This window comes from Megascapheus bottae, chromosome 1, assembly GCF_031878675.1.
Source record: "Megascapheus bottae isolate mThoBot1 chromosome 1, mThoBot2.hap1, whole genome shotgun sequence".
Lineage (NCBI taxonomy): Eukaryota > Metazoa > Chordata > Mammalia > Rodentia > Geomyidae > Megascapheus > Megascapheus bottae.
In genome coordinates this window covers 42521499-42541636 of record NC_143509.1, presented here as the reverse complement: position 1 = coordinate 42541636, position 20138 = coordinate 42521499, and the positions used below count along the sequence as shown (strand labels likewise).

The following is a 20138-nucleotide window of genomic DNA, read 5'->3' as shown; positions in this document are numbered from 1 at the left end:
CCTGTGTGTTTTAGCCCTTCATACTCCCTCCATCCAAGACAAATTAGAGGTATACCAGCATTCTTTATGTATAGTACATCAGTGTAGGGAATCTTTTCAACACCTTTGTTCTAGTCCCTATATCCTAATTTATTTTAATACTCATAGAACCAATCTTAATATAGGTTTTTACACCTCATAACAGCTCTTGATTTCAGTGGTTGGAGAATATGCTTTTTCCTGGGAGCTTGGGACAAAAATTCATCTAAAGTGAGATCTGAATAGATGGGAACTGAGTTCCTAGACTCAAGGTACCATTTTATCACAGCCTACATGTCACTTTTATATGCTTCATTCAAAGGGGAGTGGGAATGGAAAGGGACTTTAAAATAGTTCTGTCCTGGATATGAGGGCTACCCTTGTATACAAATACCTGATATGGCAGAATTGAAGTCTTATTTAGTCGTAGAACCTGAATGAGCTGTTTAATGACCTGTGAGAGATGGGCTTTTTCTTTTTCCCCTTCCAGATCATTATGTTGAACTCTGTTTCTGACCTTCATGGCTACATTGACAAAAGCCAGCTGACAGAGGAGCTGGGGGGAACTCTGGAATATCGCCACAGTCAGTGGATAAACCATCGCACAGTGAGTATGAGATGAAGTTCCATGTCTCCAAATAGGCAGGGGACTTCAAAATCCAGGTTGAAAGGTCACAGCCCAGGACAAGGTAGGATAAAGTAAGGGTAAAGGCTGAGGTTTCTGTTGCTGACCAACTAATCTCCTTGATTCTGGTGTGAAGGATCTTGAGTATCTTGACAGTGTGAACTTGAGGAGTTAAAAAAATTTCAATACTCTGCTATATCACAGGGGTAATTCCCCTACCTAATTAGTGATGGATCACAGGCATTAGCGTTCATAAAATCCCCCAGGTGTTTCCAATATACAGACAAAATTGTAACCCAAAAGTTAGAAGAAGCCACGTTTAAATATTGTCACCATTACTATGTGACCTTGGGTAAGCTAGTAGGCCTCTCTGAATTTGTTTGCTTTTCTGTTAAAATGGGACTAACATAGTGGTTTTCTACTGGGATTAATCTTCCACTAAGAACATTTACCAATGTCTTTAGGCAGTTTTTGTGCTTGTAACTTGAGAGGAGTGGTTTAGGAGTGTCTTGTGGGTAGGAACCAGGGACAGTGCTAAATAGCTTAGAATGCATTGAAAATGTGCCAATGTTGTTTAACACTGGTAGCTCATGGCTGTAATCCTAGCTACTGGAGGATGAAATCTGAGGATCATAGCTTGAAGCCAGCTTAGGCAGGAAAATCTGTGAGACTCTTATCTCCAATTTAGTGACAGAAAGCCAGAAGTGGAGCTGTGGCTCAAGAGGTAGAGTGCTACCCAGACCATAGGTACTGGCATACACACACACACACACACACACACACACACACACACACACACACACACTCACACGTGTGCACGCTTGCATGTATATACACAGATAATTTTTCAGTGATGACATCTGAAAGATTCATACCTGACATCAAAGACAAAAACTGGTATCTTAAAGAACTCAGTTACAGAAGGTAAGGTGAGGGGGCTGATATTCACAGATGGTGTGAATAGATGTTTGCATATTTCCTATCCTGCTAGACCACATTTGTAGCTATATAGCTTGTGGTTGTGCATATGTTAAATAAATGATAGTAAGCTTCAAAGCTAGAACTTGTCTGAAAAAGCTAGTGCTTTTTTCCTGTTGTATATACATACATACATACAATCCTCACAAGTTGCATATATAACATACATCTATATAATTAAGGACAAACAGAGTAGAGTAAAAATACATGTGCATATTGTTTGCCTTTTTTCACAGTTCTTTGTATCATTATTTGGCAGTACTGGAATATGAACTTGGGACCTCACAATTATTAGGCAAGCCCTCCACCATTTCAGTCACTTTTCTAGAAAATTTATGTCTTGTTGAAGCTTGTATATCATTGTATGTGTGCATGAGGGAGAGAAGGGGATGAGGAAGAGAGAGAGTGACAATATACTTTTCACATCTTTGAATGAGAGACTCTTAGGAAATCAGAACTCTAAAGGACCTTAAAGACTGTGTACTTTGAGGCTGGGAGTTTGTCCTAGTGATAGAGTGCTTGCCTAGCATGCACGAAGACCCGGGTTCGATTCCTCGGTACCACATACATAGCAAAAATCCAGAAGTGGTGCTGTGGCTCAAGTGGTAGAGCACTAGCCTTGAGAAAATCCCGGGATAGTGCTCAGGCCCTGAGCTCAAGCCCAGGACTGGCAAAAAAAAAAAAAAAAAAAGACTGTGTACTTCAGTCATCTTATTTTACAGAAAAGTAAACTGACCTACAGAACAAAGAGGAGGTCAAATAGTCAAGTAGCAGCAAAGCCACACTATTTTAAATTCCCCTGTACTTATCAGGAATGGATCCTCTGTAGGATGTTAGTTATTTTTTTAAATAGATGATCTCTAGAGGAATGGTCTAGTTCTCCTTTTTCCTCAGGACAATTTATAGGTCTGGCACCAATACTCTGGGTGGTTACTGTTATATTCACACAGATAGGGCATACTACTCTGCTCAAGATCCTATGACATTTGCTTTTTAAAATTTTTTTATTACTATATGATATACAGGGTGGTTGCAGTTACATAAAGCATGTAAAGAGAACATTTCTTCTTGATCGATGTCATCCTTCCCTCCTGTCTTCAAGTCTTTCCCACCCATAAGTTGTGTAGTTTATTTTCAACATGGTATCTAGTGAGTACCATGCTGTTTTTTTGTTTTTGTTTCTGTGTGTGTGTGTGTGTGTGTGTGTGTGTGTGTGTGTGTGTGTGTGTGTGTGGTGTGTGGGAGGGGATCATAGGTCTTGAACCCTGGGCCTGGCACTGTCCCTGAGCTCTTCAGCTCAAGGCTACCGCCTGACCACTTGAGCCCCACTTCCAGTTTTCTAGTGGTTAATTGGTCTTTAGCGCCCGGGCTGGCTTTGAACCATAACCCTCAGATCTCAGTCCCCTGAGTATCTAGGATTACAAACGTGAGTCACTGCACCTGGCTATGGTGTTCTTTTTGATTCTCAAAAAAATAAGGGCTGGCATTGCTCAAGTGGTAGTGCAAGATCAAGGCCCTGAGTTCAAGCCCTACTACTACTGAGAGAGAGAGAAAGAGAGGAGGAAGAGAGAGAGGAGGAAGAGGGAAGGAAGGAAGGAAGGAAGGAAGGAAGGAAGGAAGGAAGGAAAGAAGGAAGGAAGAGTTGCCAAAAGGAAACTCCAACATGGTTCAAGGAAAGGTTTATTGAGAGAGGGAGCAAACCTTGAGTCCATAAGATGGAGTTGGGCTGGAGCAAGAGGGACTATGGCAGGAGGACAGAGATTACATAGGGGGAGGGAGTGTGGCCTGAGATAATCTCAGGGAAATACCTCAGACCTCCCACTGCCCCCAGCCATGCCAGTTTTTGCCTGGTTACAGGTGCTGGACAGGGACTTCTAGGGTGCGTAGAGAGCCAAGGGAAGGAAGGATAAAAGGAAAAAATGAAGGAAGGAAGAAAAAGGAGGAGTCCTATAAACAAATTTATAATTCAGAATTATTTAATAGGCATGAGGTCCTAGGTTCAATCCCTTCACCACCAATAAGCTATAAACAAACAAACAAACATCTAAAACTTCTATACACACTCCCTGCTACAGAACAGAAAGCATGGTTCCTACTTTTCAAATGTGGACCATCACTTAGCTTATTTGAGCACCCAGGGAAGGTGAGGATCTGCATCTTGATTCTAATTCAGATGTTCAACTCTCAGGGCCAACATCTTCACTAACTTAGTATTTTGCATCAAATTGTGCTAGACTATTGACTGTCAAGAGCTGGTGTAGGGCGGAGTTTAAGAGCATGGCCCCGGCACCTGATTGCCGGGCTCCAATCCCTTGTTACCTCCCCTTTTTTTTTTCTTGACCTAACAGAAATTATAAAACTTGACATACATCAGTTTCCTTGTGTACCGAGTGTGACCCCAATAACATCTAATTAATATGCATAGAGCAACATACATTATAACCGTGTATTTTCTTACTATTCTGTTGGTAAATAGAGTTTTTAAAATATTCAGCATGGGCCATTAATGTATATGGTTGTGAAATTATCTTATACAAATATTAGATCATGTCAATGTAATATAATTTTGATATATTTTTAAGGAAGATTTTCACCAAGTGTTTGGCTTTCCAGCCAGAAATACTATGATGGTCAAGGTTATGGCTAAACAACTTTGGGCTAATCAGGAGAATCCACTTACAGTAATTCCTCTAATTATGACAATGACTCAAGTAGGAGAGGGCTTTAGATTTATACAATGTGGGGAGGCAGGCAGTGTTCCAGAAGCTTCATCAGGGCTGTCCCAGTCCCAGATAAAGGCCTGTCAGATCTAATGTATTCTTTATGATGGGAGCTTGGGTTTCAGAAACTTTCTCAGACAATGTCAGAACAGAAATTATTGCTTCCAAATACAAACCAGTAAGGCTTATTGCTTTTTCCATTCACCCATTCATTCAGCAGAGGCCCTACACTATGCCAGGCACAATGGCATACTTTGGGGATGTGACATAGGATTTGACCTTGATGAGATAGAGTTTCTCAGGAAGTGAGCAGTGGCTGTGACAAGGCCTATCTGGACAGGCATTTCCTGAGGTACACTGTTCATGTGCAGGTAGCTACCCTTGAATACGACTTATGGGGCATTAACTGGTTAGCAGCAAGGTATTGAATGACAGAGTAGGTCTTGAGTGGAAGGAAAAAAGAACAGGCACAATTTACAAAGGAGATGTCCCTAGAAGAGATGCCAATCCCTACCTACTCCTGACGGAGTGACTCTTAAAGGTCACACAAATGACTGTTAAAGGTCACAAGTGACTAATCAGCAAACTTGTTAGACAATTCACTTAACCAGTTGAAGCTTTGGCTCCTTTATAAAACTGAGATAAGGGGATTGGAGGCTAGCTCATTTGGTAGAGTGCTTTCCAATGAGTTAAAGAGGCAGTCACTGTTTGAATCCCAGTCTTGGACTCCCCCCAAAATAAATAAATAAATGAAATGGAGATAAGGCTGGGTGCTAGAGATTCACACATGTAATCCTAGCTGTTCAGAAGGCTGAAATCTGAGGATCAAAATTTGAAGCTAACCCAGGTAGACAAAAAATGGAGACTCCTATCTCCCTTTAGCCATCCCAAAGCTGAAAATAGAGGTATCACTTGAGTGGTAGAGTGCCAGCCCTGAATGGAAAAAGTGAAGGGACAGTTCAAGCACCAGAGCCGGCACACAAAAAAATAAATAAAATGGAGAAAAATACCTCCCACTCTATTGTATCAAGATGATCCACAAAATCTTCAGAATAACAAACAATATGTGAGTCACCCAAGTACCCAGAATGATTTGGTTTCTACCTCCAATAAGGGACCACTGATGACTCATACCTGTCATCCTAGATACTCAGGGGAGGCTGAGATGTGAGGATCACAGTTCAAAGCCAGCCCATGCAGGAAAGTCTGTGAGACTCTTACTTCCAATTAACTACAAAAAAGCAGGAGGAAATAGAGCTGTGACTTGAGCACAAAAACTCAGTGATAGCACAGAGGCCCAGAGTTCAAGCCTCAGGACCAGGAATCCCTTTTCTTGGTCTTGGGGCTTGAACAGAGAGAGAAAGAGAGAGAGAGAGAGAGAGAGAGAGAGAGAGAGAGAGAGAGAGAGAGAGAGAGAGAGAGAGAGAGAGAGAGAATATAGATGTTGGTGAATGCTAATTTCTCAACATTGTGATCCTTGTCTGACTTTCCAGGCCATAGAAAACTTTGCCTTAACATTGAAAACAACTGCTCAGATGCTGCAGACATTTGGAGCATTCCTGGCTGCAACAGAGCTTCCCAGGGGTATTTTGACCACCGAGGACCTCCTCATGTCCCACACAAGGCAACAGGACAAGCTGCAGGTGCGTGATCTCTCAGAAGCCAGCCCAGGCCAGAATCAAAAGCAAAGCCCCCTCCTTCCTTCTTCTCAGGCAATTGGCAGCCACTTGACCATCTGACAGGCAGTACGTGCAGAGGAAAACCTCTGGAGGCTGGGGATGTGAGAGCTGGGGGATGCAGCCCATGGGAAGCAGACGCCTTCCAGCTAGTGGGTTGAGTGAATGATCCAAGACTACGTTCCTGTGGGGGAGAGAGCATGCGCAGCCACAGGAAGGAGAGAGGTGACCAGAGGATGAGCTCTTCAGCAGTGGTGATAAAGTTGTGGAGGAGACGAATAAACTGACTAAGTGCTTCAGTTTCTCAAAGACAGATTGTTGAGAAAAAGGTTGTCTGAGCTCCTGTCATTTAATAGGAGTGGTACCTATTAAATGATTCAAAGAAGCTTCAAAAGCTGTTTCTCAACAGGTTTTTTGGTTTGTTTTGTTTTTGCCTTCTGGCACTTCCTACTTGAATAGATGCCAGCCCCTTTAAGTCTTGAGAAACTTTCCCACATATATTTCTCTATTTTCTAGACAACCATTTTTACTAGGGGAAGAAAGAGGAATTGGATGCTTGATATACTTTATAGTGTGTGTGTGTGTGTGTGTGTGTGTGTGTGTGTGTGTGTGTGTGTGCTGGTACTAGGACTTGAATTCAGAGCCTTATGCTCCTGCTTTGCTTTTCAACTCAAGGTTGGTGCTCTACCACTTAAGCCACATCTCTACATCTGGCTTTTTGCTGGTTAATTGGAGATAAAAGTCACATGGATGTTCCTATCTGGGCTGGCTTCAAACCTTGATTCTCAGCTCTCAGCTAGGATTACAGGCATGAACCACCAGTGCCCAGCTGTGTGTCTTCTTGCTATATAAGCTTGAAAAGTGCTCTTTCTCACTTACTTTGGTGGGTGGTTGGTTTGTTCATTTCTTCAGCATATATTGAAGACCTGCTACTATGTGCCAGAAAAACCAAAAAGTACAGCTTGGAGAAACACATGGTCAAGTTAAGGGAGTCTAGGGGTGGTAAATAAATTCTCCATATGCCAGGGAACAGTGCTAAAATCTGTCTTTAAGGAGACTGTCATCCAAGAAGAGCTTAAGATGTGTTCCCAAGATTATGCTGAGTAATCAAAAGATCTGTGCTGGAACTGTAAAATCCTGACAGCATCCTGGAAATTTTCCCAGGCAATGCCTCTGAGAAACTTGGCTCTCTTTAGGTCCAAACACTGACTTAGCTTTTCTCCGCTGATTCTGGGAGGCCCAGGCTGTAGAAAATTGGACTGGATGTCTGTGGGTTTTCAGTTGTTCAGGAGTCCAATGCAGGCGGCTGAAGGGCACCAGAGATACTGCACAGGGCAAGCAGGCAGATGTGGAGCTGAGCTCCCTGCAGAGGGCTTGGCCTTATTCCAGGAAGATGAGCCCATACCACCAGAGAGGAGGACAGCGCCAGTCAGAACTGTCCCTGGGAACGGCCGTCAAGCAAAGCAGTGCTAGACATTTTAACTCACTGATAAAAGGGGCCAGCTCTTCCCAAGGCTCTGGGGATAATGATTTAAAAATGTGGATTTTAGTAACCTTATACTGGACTAGGTATTCATAGGTAGTTAGACTCAAGAATACTCCTAGGAGAGGAACACAAAGGTATAACTTATATAACATTTAAAAGATTATTTATTAAAATTAATCCCAGGGAATATAAACATGTTTTGTTGTTATTGTTTAAAAATGTGGATTTTAGCCACCTGTGGCTCACAACTGCTATCTTAGCTACTTATGAAGCTGAGATCAGAGGATTGCCATTTAAAGGCAACCCTGAGCAGAAGAAAGTCTGAGTCTTTTATCTCCAATTAACTCTCCAAAGGCCAAAGTGAAGCTGTGACTCAAGTGAGAGAGTGCCAATCTTGAGTGAAAAGGCTAAGGGATAGCTCTTAGGCCCTGAGTTCAAGTCCCAGTACCAGCACAGAAAAAAATATGGATTTTAGGACTTGCATACCTACCTAGTATGAGTTAGACCCTGATGTTGTACTATACATGCATGTACATGTGAATACACACTCATGCATGCATGCACGTGCATACACACACACACACACACACACACATACACACACACACACACACACTGGATCTTGGACAAAGTTTTATATCAGGTTTTCAGTTGTTCAGGAGTCCAATGCAAGCAGCTGAAGGGCAGCCAGAGATATCCAGTTTTTATATCAGGGCTAAAAAAACAACTGGAAAGGCCTTGCTGTGGGGTACCCCAGGAAAGGCATTGATTACCCTATAATTTCTCTATAGAGTCTACAGAGGCAAAAGGACAGGAAGGCCAGTTCCTAAGGGGGAGTAGGAGAATTTCCTGTACATAGAGTCACTTTGCTGTTCTCAGAATTAATACTGCAGTTCTAGGCAAAGAAGTCAAATGTCATACTGACATATACTGTTATGAGAAACACTAGATATCTATATAATATGAAATACTTGATAGTTATAAGAAATAACTTTATTACTTTAATGATCATGTCTCTATTTAGCTAAATGCCCCTAGTTAACCTGTAGGACAAATGACAGGAATTTAGAAGGTCCCATTTAATTTGCCTATTTTTTTTTTTTTTTGCCCATCCTAGGGCTTGAAATCAGAGCCTGAGTGCTGTCCTTGGACTTTCTTCAAGGCTAGCTCTCCACCACCTGAGCTACAGCACCACTTTCAGCCTTTTCTATGTATGTGGTACCAAGAAATCAAACCCAGGGCTTCACGCATGCTAGGCAAGCATTCTACCACTAGGCCATGTTCCTAGCTCCCCCACCCCTCCGACCGCCCCTCCTACTTTCCAGTTCTGGATTTGAGCTTAGGGCCTGAGCACTGTCCTTGGATTTTCTCAAGGCTAGAGCTCTACCACTTGAGTCTCAACACCACTTCCAGCTTTTTTCTATGTATGTGGTACTGAGGAATCAAATCCAGGTCTTTGTGCATGCTAGACAAGCACTCTACCACTAGGCCAAACTCCATGCCCCACCCTCTCCTTTTTTTTAAAGAAAATTAGTGCAATCTTGCTCACCCACACACACACACACACACACACACAGACAAACACATGTACACACATACATACATAAAAGAACAGTACGTAAATTTTGATCAAAATTGTTACTTGGTCTTTATTTTTTCATATATTTTTATTGTAATTAATAGAATGGTTACATTATATTTGCCAGATAGAAGGTACATTAATTCTCATACATTGATACCCTTTCTCATGTCTTGGTCCCCATTTCTCTCCCCCCACCCCCACTCCTCATCTTGTTTTCCCCCCTTCCCTATCCAATTTCAAATTTTACTAAGTAATGTCAGTATTCTTTTAAAGACAAGGCATAAGATTCTTAAGTCATTTTGAATTTCCTAATTATTAGCTGACTACAAATTTGACTTCTTTCTTTATCTGATAACTTAGAATATCAAAATGATTAAATTAGAGTTATATTTTCCCTCTTTCTCAAGCAAAAGTGCCTTGAAAAGAAACAATGGCTTATGTTAGAAAAAAATAAATTTTTGCTAATAATTAGAGTAACTACATTATTTTATGGTAATTTATGCCATAAAATTTAACTTTACACCTCTGTTCATTAGAGTTTTATCTACTGTGTGTATGTGTGGGTATGTGAGTGTGGTATTGGGGACAGAATCCAAGAAGACATGGTACACACTAGAAAATAATGTAAGCACTCAGTTATTTCCCAGCCTTGCCCATTAGATTCTATGAGTAACTGAATAATTTACTTTTTATTTAGAAAGCCCCTCTTTCAAATAAAAACCAAAAGAGTATAAAGGTTATTCCTCAGAAGAGAGTGTGTGTGTGTGTGTGTGTGTGTGTGTGTGTGTGTTGGTCCTGTGTCGTGACCTCAAGACCCTGTTCTCTGACTGCTTTTTTTGCTCAAGGTTAGCACTCTACTAATTGAGCCAAAGCTCCACTGCAACTGTTTTGTTGGTTAAGTAGTGATAAGAGTCTCGCATACCTTCCTGCTTGGGCTGGCTTTGAACTGTGATCCTCAGATGTCAATGTCCTGAGTAGCTAGGGTTACAGGCATGAGTCTTCAGTGCCCAGCTTGGCACTGGGTTTTATGCTAAGGTTTTGAAGCTTGTTTTCTCTGTGATTCACTATCCCATCTGAGTGCAGGCTCTAGCACACAGCCAGCTTAGCCCTCTCCAGGAAATTGTGCAGGCCTGCAGATTATCTGTCCAACTGTATCTGTTCACCCTTACTGAGAGAGTTAGATCCTAGACTCTGTGCCTGTGCACAGCCTGCCCTGAGACTGACCTCTCTAGGGAGGTTCTGCTTCCCCAAAGGAGGCAACTCTGATGAGTTGCGCATTAACTACACAAGCACCATCCAGTGGCCTGGTTGCACCCAGGAGGGAACCTCACCAAAAAGGAGCATGAATTTATGCATGTTATAGAAGAGAGGCTCTGACTTCTTCCTCTCTCCAGCCCAAATTCTGGTGGTAGAAACAAAACTAAAATCCTAAAACGAAGGCTTTTTTTTTCTTTCTCCTCTGGTGTTGGAACTCAGAGCCTTATGCTTTCTAGGCAGGATACTTTACCACTCACACCACACCTTTCACCCTTTTTGCTTTTATGTGTGTGTGTGTGTGTGTGTGTGTGTGTGTGTGTGTGTGTGTGTGTGTGTGTATGCACACATCTGCTGGTTCTGGGGCTTGAACTCAAGGCCTAGGGAACTGCTCTTTAGCTTTTATGCTCAGGCTGATGCTCTCTCACCTGAGCCACAGCTTCATTTCTGGCTTCTTTTGGTGGTTAATTGGAGGTTTCATAGACTTTCCTGCCTGGGCTGGCTTCAAACCTCATCTCTAGATCTTAGCCTCCCACGTAGAATTATAGACTAGAATTACAGAGATTAGCCACCAATGCCTGGCTGCATTGTTTTTAAAAATAGGGTCTCATGTTTATATCAGACTAGCTTAGTTGTCAGTCCTATTTATGCTCCTATTTAGCTAAAGTGACAGGCACATGCTATGACATCTAGCTTTTTTATTGGTTGATGGAGTCTCACAAACTTTTTGCCCTGTCTGGCCACAAACCCGGATCCTCCTATCTCAGCCTTCTGATTAGCAGAGAATTTTCAGCTAAAGAATATGTTCCTGGGGCCAGGAGTTTGGTCTAGTGGTAGAATGCTTGGCTAGCATGCACGAAGACCTGGGTTCAATTCCTCTGTATCATATACAGAGAAAAGCCAGAAGTGGTGTTGTGGCTCAAGTGGTAGAGGTCTAGCCTTGAGGAAAGCCCAAGGAGAGTACTCAGGCCCTGAGTTCAGTCTCCAGGACTGGCAAAAGAAGAAAGAAAGAGAGGGGGGGGCAGACGAACATGTTCTTTTCATGGAAATCAGACCTTGATTATGGGATAAACAACTTATCTTCATAGTTTCTTCCTCTTCTGGCATATTTGTGTAACCCTATGGGAGATGACAATGTGCTTTAACAAATTATTTTGCTTGGTTTTGGAGGTATTGGGGAAATGGAGAACGGCTTTACTGACTTAGCTTTTTTGCTTTTCTTCTATTTGTTACTTATTAAATAGAGTCTAACCCCTTTGCCTAGGCTGGCCTCAGTCCATAATCCTCCTACCTCTGCCTCTCAAGTAGCTGGAAGTACAGGCATTCACCACTATACCACACTCGTTTTGAAATAGGTTCTTGCAAATGATTTTTGTTTTTGTTGTTTTGCTGTCATTTTCCTGACTTGGTCTCAAATCTCTACCTCCCAAGTAGCTGGGATTACAGACATAAGCCACTACACTCAGTTGCATATGTACATATTTTTAAAGTGGGAAGGGACTGCACAGTGTGGATCATCACCTGCAGCTCTCTGGTGTATACCCTGTCCTTGCTTTTTCACCAATATCTCCTGTCCCAAGCAGATACCTGTAGCCTCCTCATCTTTCTTCCTATCACTGTGTTAGGAAAGTGTATACGGAAATATCAGTCTAATAATGGATAAAGACAGAATCCTGCTGGAAGTTCAGGGCCAGTTTGACTGAGTAGGAAAAGCCAGCACCTTCCTTAGTGGATGGAAAGAAGAAAGGGCTAAACAAGTACTTCTTTGCCATCATATCTGATTTGTCTTTATTTCCCTGAGTCCTTTAGACCATTACTAATTTACTTACACTACAAATATTTAATGAACACTGTTGAGATAAGAAGAAACAAGGCTGACACTTGAGAATGGAAAAGAAGGGCAATGTCCTATTCGCAGTCAGAAGAGCCAGCCTGTCTTAACAAAAGGTTGGCATGGAAGACTGAGGTATAGCTCAGTGGCAGAGTACTTCCCTATCATGCACAAGGCTCTGGGTTTGAGCCCTAGCATGACGAAAAACCAAGTGATGATGTAGGGCATTGCCTGGCATGGACAGAGCCAAGACAGTCCCTAGAAGTCTGAGGCGTTATCCCAGAGACTGAATATCATCAGTGAGATTCAGAGACACGTTTGAGGCTGGGTATGAATGATATAACCCTTCTGAAGGAAATACTAGACTGGGATGGGAGGCAAGGAGCAAAGGACCCAGCAGAGACAGACAGAACTCTTTCCTCTTGAATGAGTGGGCCTTGAAGAGGAGGTTCAGTGTCTGCATGTGCAGAGATCATTTGGGGTGTGTGTGTGTGTGTGTGTGTGTGTGTGTGTGTGTGTGTGTGTGTGTGTGCTTGTGCAGCTACTTTTGAGGCTTAAACCCAGGGCCTCTCCCTTGGCTTTTCCAGTCATGACTGGCACTCTTCCACTTGAACCACACATCCACTTCTGGCTTTTTGCTGGTCACAAAGCATGTCATGGATTTTTCTGCCATAGATGGCTTTGAGCTGCAATTGTTAGATCTCAGCTTTCTGAGTAGCTAGGATTATAGGTGTGAACCACCAACATCCAGCTGTCTATTTTTTAAACTATGGTTTTATTATAGCTCACACCTGTACTTTTGACCCAGGAACCAAGGATTCTCAAGAATGAAATCCTAGGCCAGGCTCTGCTCTTTTTGGCTTGCAGGCTAGGCCTTCTGGTTAAAGATCAAAGCAGGGAGAGAGAATATGTCCTGCCCAAGGAAAGAATCTTAGAGCTGTTGGAGTTAGAAGCAAATAGATTTGCCTAGTTGCAAAGAATTGAGCCCTCAGGTTTTATTTAAAAATAATTATCATTAATTATTATATATCTTGGATTTCATTAACTGCTTTTGCTTTTAATTAATACCTTGATATTTTTGTATATTTTGCATTCGACTAAGGATACCTTTATTCTTTCAAACTGTATTGTGACTTTTCTAGCATTTAGTTTCCTAAATGTAGTATACTAATCTGTAGTTCTCTTTGCCCTCTGAATACTAAGTGATTTGTTTTTGTTTGTTATTTCTTTTTTTTTTTTTGCCAGTCCTGGAGCTTGAACTCAGGGCCTGGGCATTGTCCTTGGACACTTTTTGCTCAAGGCTAGTGCTCTGCCACTTGAGCCACAGCACCGCTTCTAGCTTTCTCTATGTATTTAGTACTGAGGAATCGAACCCAGGGCTTTGTGCATGCGAGGCAAGCACTCTACCACTACGCTATGCTCCCAGCCCTTGCTTTTATTTCTAACACAATGTGTTTTACTTTTTCTAGGCTGAGCTGAAATTACTTGGAAAGCAAGGTGCCACGCTGCTGTCATGTGTCCAAGAACCAGCAAGCAAAAATCCTACCAGCAAACCCAATGTCAATGAGCTTGAGAATGTAGCCACTATGAAAAGGTGAGTGAGATGGGATTTGGTTTTTATTTTGTTTTAATGCTTATATTAGGGCTTGAATTTAGGACCTTGCCCTTTCACTTTGTGTGTGTGTATATATATATATAAATATCAATTAATAGAAGGGTTACATTATATTCACCAGATAGAAGGTGCAATAACTTCACAAACATTGATACCCTTTCTCATGACATGGTCCCCATTTCCCTCTCCCTCCCCCCCCCCATCTTGATTTTCCCCCTTCCCTATCCAATTTCAAATAACCAATTATCACTTGGCTTTTTTTGCCCACAATTAGCACTCTTCCACTTAAGCCACATCTCCAGGTTAGCATTTTGCTAGTTTATTGGAGGTAAGAATCTCTTGGCTATTTTCTTCTGGCTTGTTTTAAACCAAGATCTTTATTTTAACCTTTTGAGTAGCTAGGATTATAAGCATGAGCCACCAGTGCCTGGCTAGATTTGCTTTTGGAGATTCACTTTTACATATAGGTGTTCTGAGACACCCAAGAATAGAACCTAGGGGCCGGGAGTTTGGCCTAGTGGTTAAAGTGCATGCCTAGCATGCATGAAGACCCGGGTTCGATTCCTTGGCACCACATACATAGAAAAAAGCCGGAAGTGGTGCTGAAGCTCAAGTGGTAGAGCTCTAGCCTTGAGAAAGTCCAAGGACAGTGCTCAGGCCCTGAGCTCAGGCCCAGGACTGGTAAAAAAAAAAAAAAAAAAAAAAAAGAATAGAACCTAACAAAACCCAACTTTACTGTTAGCTTTTGGTAGAGCCAAGAAAGGAAAATATTTGAGATAATAGAAAGGAAAAGGTGGCTAGGTAATGGTGGCTCATACCTGTAATCTTAGCTATTCAGGAGGCTAAGATCTGAGAATGGTGGTTAGAAGGCAACCCAAGCAGACAAACCTGTAAGAATTATCTCCAGTTAACCAGCAAAAAGCCAAAAGTGGAGGCTCAAGTGGTACAGTGCTAGCCTGGAGCATAAGAGCTCAGGGACAGCACCCAGGCTCTAAATTCAAGCCCTAGTACCAGCACACACACACACACACACACACACACACACACACACAAACACATACACACACACACACACGTGTGCACAAAAAGGGAAAAAGTTATGTCTATTTGGCATCTACTTTCAAATGGTCCTATCCTCTCTTATTCCCCCTCCCCACCCTTTCTCTCCTCACCCTTCCCCTTCTCTTTCCCCTTTCTCCTAGGATTTAAGATTCAAATTTAGGACTTATACTGGTTAGGTAGGTGTTCCATCACCTCTGCGGTGCCCCTAATCCTTTTTTGCTTTATTTATTTATTTTTTTGGCCTGGCCTTAGAGCACAGTCCTCCTATTTATCCCACATATCTTGGATTACAGATACTTATTTTGTTTAGTGGACCCCACCAACTTTTTGCCTCTACTAGCTGTGAAACCATCCTCTAAATCTCCACCTCCTTGGTAGCTAGAAATACAGGCATGAGCCACTGCTGCTGGCCCCTAGGGACCTTTTTAAAAAGAGTTCCAGGGGCTGGGAGTTTGGTGTAGTGGTAAGACTGCTTGCCTAGCATGCATAAAGACTTGGGTTCGATTCCTCAGTACCACATACATAGAAAAAAGCTAGAAGTGGTAAAGTGGCTGGCTCAAGTGACAGAGTGCTAGCCTTGAGGAAAAAGCCCAAGGACAGTGTTCAGGCCCTGAGTTCAAGCCCCATGACTAGCAAAAAAAAAAAAATAGAATTCCATTCCTTTCTTCTAGAATTTTCTCCCATCTAAGGATTTTATGGAAGATCATTGTATTTATTATTTTTTATTTCTAAATAACACTTTGGCTGTTTTTACCCTTCACACATCTATGATTTCAGGTAGAAAAATAGATGTGTAAGCATGCTGCCCTAAAATCATGGCAAAAACCTCTAAGCATTTAAGGCTTAACTTATCAAAACAATTTAATTTGTAAGTGTGTGTCTTGGTTAAGAATAGCAAATGAAAGCTGGGCACTGGTAGCTTATACCTGTAATCTCAGCTACTCAGGAGACTGAGACCTGATGATCATGGTTCAAAGCCAGCCTAGGCAGTAGAGTTCAAAAGACTCTTTTCTCCAATTTACCACTAAAAAGTCAGAAGTGGAGCTGTGGCTCAAGTGGAAGAGTGCTAGCCTTGAACTAAAAAAACAAAAACAAAAACAAAAACAAAAACAACTCAGAGATAGTGCCTAGGCCTTGAACTCAAGCCCCAAGACTGGTACACCACACACACACACACACACACACACACACACACACACACACACACACACACACACACACACACACAAAGGTAAAGCCACTTGGAGCTCATTTTAAAGCACAGTGGCTACATCTGATCGGAAATCTCTATCTGCTCTGTGGGTGTCCTGATTGGAAAGCAGACAGGGTAGGACATTGAACCATAGAAGATGTAGGTAATACAGTGTTTAGTAACTCAGGATCTCTAAGGTTAGTAGAACTGACGGATACCGGGCATCAGGTACATACATCTATGTAGACACCAGTGGAAATGAATGTTAGCATAAAATCACTTTTTCTTTTCTTTTATTCTTGAAAGGTTACTAGTCCAATTGGATGAAACAGAGAAAGCCTTTAGTCAGTTTTGGTCCGAGCATCACCTGAAGCTTAACCAGTGCCTACAACTTCAGCGCTTTGAGCACAAGTATTGTAAGGTATTGTTTTCTTTCTAATGTGAAGTCCTTTTTTTGATTCAGGTCTCTTATTTTTTTCTCCTTCACTTTGGGATTGAGTTTTGCTGTTCTTCCTAATATAGATCACTCTTTGTAATCTTGTTTCTTCAAAGACCCATTCTCCTCCACTTTTTCAATACGGTAACGGTATTCTCTTTCAACATTTATGACATCTCAGTGATGGCTCATCTTCACTCTTCACAGAGAATCTATTGAATGGAGTTCTAACATTCCACCCAGAAGTGCTAAGATCCCTCCCAGCATAATCTTTTAATCTAAAAAGTAATGAAGTGAAAAAAAGGAGAAGGGGGGATACAGAAAGAGAAAGGATGAGGAGGAAGAAGGAGGAGGAGAAGGAGGTGGAGGAGATGAAGAAAGTGAGTGAGGAGAGAGGGAGGGAAGGAAGGAATGAAGGAAGAAGGAAAAAGGATGAAGAGAGGAAGAAAGCCTATGTAGATACACATGTCTTCATTGTTTTTGAACTTCCAAGTTTTCTTAGTCTACAACTGAGGTGTCACTCCAGATGGTGCCTACTGACTTCCTTCTCCATTGTTCTACTGTGTCTTATAGGTGAAGCTTGCCCTGGATAGTTTGCTGGAAGAACAGGCAGAGTTTACAAGCATTGGGGACAGTGTGATGCATGTGGAACAACTTCTCAAGGAACACAAAAAACTGGAGGAAAAAGGCCAGGTTTGTTTATTGATATTTTCTCATACCAGGGAGGAAATATCTACAGACAATACAGATCATGCCCCCATCGTTGAAGGGTTGCTAAAGTATAAAGTAATGCCCAAATCTTACCCTTGAGTCACTTTACCCCTACTAGTTCCCTAAATAGGCACCCAGATATGTGTAACAAATGAGACTTGCAGCATGGAGTAGTTCCCTTGGGTGTGGTCAGAACCCTAGGCTAGCCCTATGTGTCATGGGGGGTCAGGAACCAAGTAGAAAAGGCTCACAATGTGGGAATCACTCACCAAATCAGAGAACACAAAATCAGTGAGCTCCAATCAGCTTAAAGCTCCTCCTGGAGCTCAGATGTGTGGGAGGGAGCTAGCAGTGAAGAAGAAGATAGACAAAACCCAAAAATAACTAGACAAGACCTCATATGGGGGAAACAGTCCACATGAATTTAGTTGTTATCCAGAATTAACACACGCTTGAGCACTGTCCTTGGGCTTTCTCAAGGCTAGAGCTCTACCACTTGAGCCTCAGCACCACTTCTGGCTTTTTTCTATGTATGTGGTGCCGAGGAATTGAACCCGGGTCTTCATGCATGCTAGGCAAGCACTCTACCACCAGGCCAAACTCCCGGCCCCAAGAATGCAGTTCATTTTCTTAAGAGGCATCTTTTTTCCTGATGATTAGAATTTGCCTAGTTTCCACTTCTGTTCTGTCCATTTTACACAGAAAACTAATTAGGGTTCATCCTTTCTCAAACTCGTGATGGGAAGAGAGCATCAGCTTCCCTTCCCCACTGTCACACACTGCTTCCTGATCAGTACAGCTTCCTCTTTCTGCAGAGTGATATCATCCTTCACAACTCTGAGCCAACTCACCAACCACATAGAGCCTGTTCTATTTAAAGCCTGTTCATTTTAAAGTTAGCAGTCTTCGAATACATCTTCCTGATTCTGAAAAACAGTGTTTTGGGGGTTTGGGTTTTTTTTTTTGTCCTAATGGGTAAAATAAATCCTCTGTGTTTGCTGTCGAGTTCTGGCTGTGAGGCCCATTACCAACAGTACAGAATAGACCAAGACAGGTTAGAGGACCCATCTGGTTTCAGCCTTGACTTCTTTCCCAAAGCTAGCCTTTCCCCTCTGGGCTACACTGTCGGTGTGAAGGCATGGAATCCAGGCTACCAACATCCTAAGGATGGACAGAAATGGCGTTTCTGTCTGTGTGTGACATTTTCAGACACTCGGGAAAGCAGATAGACTGGTATAAGGAACTTGCATGTGTTCATCCTTCCATTTATGACATTAAATCTTCCCATCTGGTTTCATCTGGCCACCTTTCATTCAGACATTCCTTTCTTGGGCCATTGTCTATGGGACTCCCTGCCATGGCTGTGCCCTCAGCTTATTGTTTCCTCCCACACTGGACACTCGTCTTCCATCTGCCAGAGCTACAGAGTACTCAGGGGGAATCCAGCTGTGATGACAATAAACATGTCTGATTTATAGGCTACAACTTAACTCTCTAGTCTTCTGGAATTTTCAGTATCTCAAAACATGCAAGATAAGCTTGAAACCAGAGAACCAGATTTTTCGTCTCCCAAAAATCATCAGAAATGAGGACAAAAATGTTGAGAGGGGGTATCAATGTGTGCAAAGTAATGCACCCACTACCTGATGGATGTAACTGTAACCCCTCTATACATTACCCCAACAATAAAAAAAGAAAAATAATCAGAAGCTGGGTGCGGTGGCTCACACCTGTAATTCTAGCTATTCAGGAAGCTGAGATCTGAGGATCACAGTTTAAAGTCAGCCCCGGCACTAAAGTCTGTGAGACTCATCTTTAATTAACCACTAGAAAACAGGAAGTGGCCCTGAGGCTCTAGAGGTAGGGTGGTAGCCTTGAGCTGAAGAGCTCAGGGACAGCACCCAGGCCTAGAGTCCAAGGCCCACAATTGACAAAAAAAAAATCATCAGAATTATTTTTTAGTATGGAGGTTTCACTGACTATTCATCCTTTCTTTTTTTCTCAGACTTTATTTTTACTTAGTATTAAAATAATACAAAACATTGGTGTTACATTTATTAAAACAGGTCATAGACTATCTTGAATAAGACCTATACAAACTACAATCTGGCTTTTTAAAAAAATAAACTACAATCTATAGGTTTTTTTTTTTTTTATGTATGTGTCTGTCTGTACTGGGACTTGTCAGTGCTAGGGCCTGGGTACTATCTCAAGGCTAGCGCTCTACCACTTGAACCATACCTCAACTTTCAGCTTTTGGGTGATTAAACATGTCTCTTAGATTTATCTGCCCAAGCTGAATTAGTACCTAAATTCTCCTGAAAAGCAGGGATTATATATCTGAACAGCCAGTACCCCGCCAGTCTGAAGGTTTTATGGTAAGTTCCTTGAAGGCACCAGAAAGAGTTCATAATCTTGACTCTGCAGCCATCATCACAGCACACATGAGGAGCACAGGTGGACTGGGAGATGACAAGATCACAAGTTTGAGTGTCAGGCAGAGCCAGACTCAACTTTCAGCTCTAATATCTACCAGCCGAGAGCCCATAGCTAGAGATCCTAGCCCTTCTGAACACAGCACCTTCGTCTATAAATACTGAGTTTGCATAGAGTTTCTGTGGAGATTGAATGAGTTAGATGCAGAGTTAGGACCTCAAAAGTACTTGGAAGGTAACAGGTGATCAGTATTCAGAGGCCATTATTATTATTTATTCACTTCTATAATAGTGATTTCCTAGCTACCCTCCCGAAGCTGAATCACAAAGTTTTCTCCTCGACTTTTCTCCAGGTCCACTTGGCCAGTTATGTACCCCTCTTCTTTAATGTCTCAAGTATTTAAGTAGTATGCTAAAGACTGAGATAGTAAGGCCTAACAATGAAAGCATCGTATGGGAATTTTCCCAGACCCAGAAAACTAAGATATTTAAAAAAATAGGCAGCTGCCAAGTACTG

General features: G+C 42.1%; 1 protein-coding gene across 3 annotated transcripts in view; it reads left to right on the top strand.

Moving 5' to 3' along the window:
- The window catches only part of Mcf2l2 (MCF.2 cell line derived transforming sequence-like 2), a 213837-nt gene that overhangs the window by 59258 nt on the left and 134441 nt on the right, over positions 1-20138 (top strand). For all 3 annotated transcript variants that reach the window (XM_090342731.1, XM_090342741.1, XM_090342725.1), the window contains exons 6-10: positions 509-625; positions 5835-5984; positions 13640-13764; positions 16346-16460; positions 17049-17168. In XM_090342731.1, the coding sequence (XP_090198857.1) occupies positions 509-625; positions 5835-5984; positions 13640-13764; positions 16346-16460; positions 17049-17168 (627 nt within the window). The remainder of the gene's footprint in view (positions 1-508; positions 626-5834; positions 5985-13639; positions 13765-16345; positions 16461-17048; positions 17169-20138) is intronic.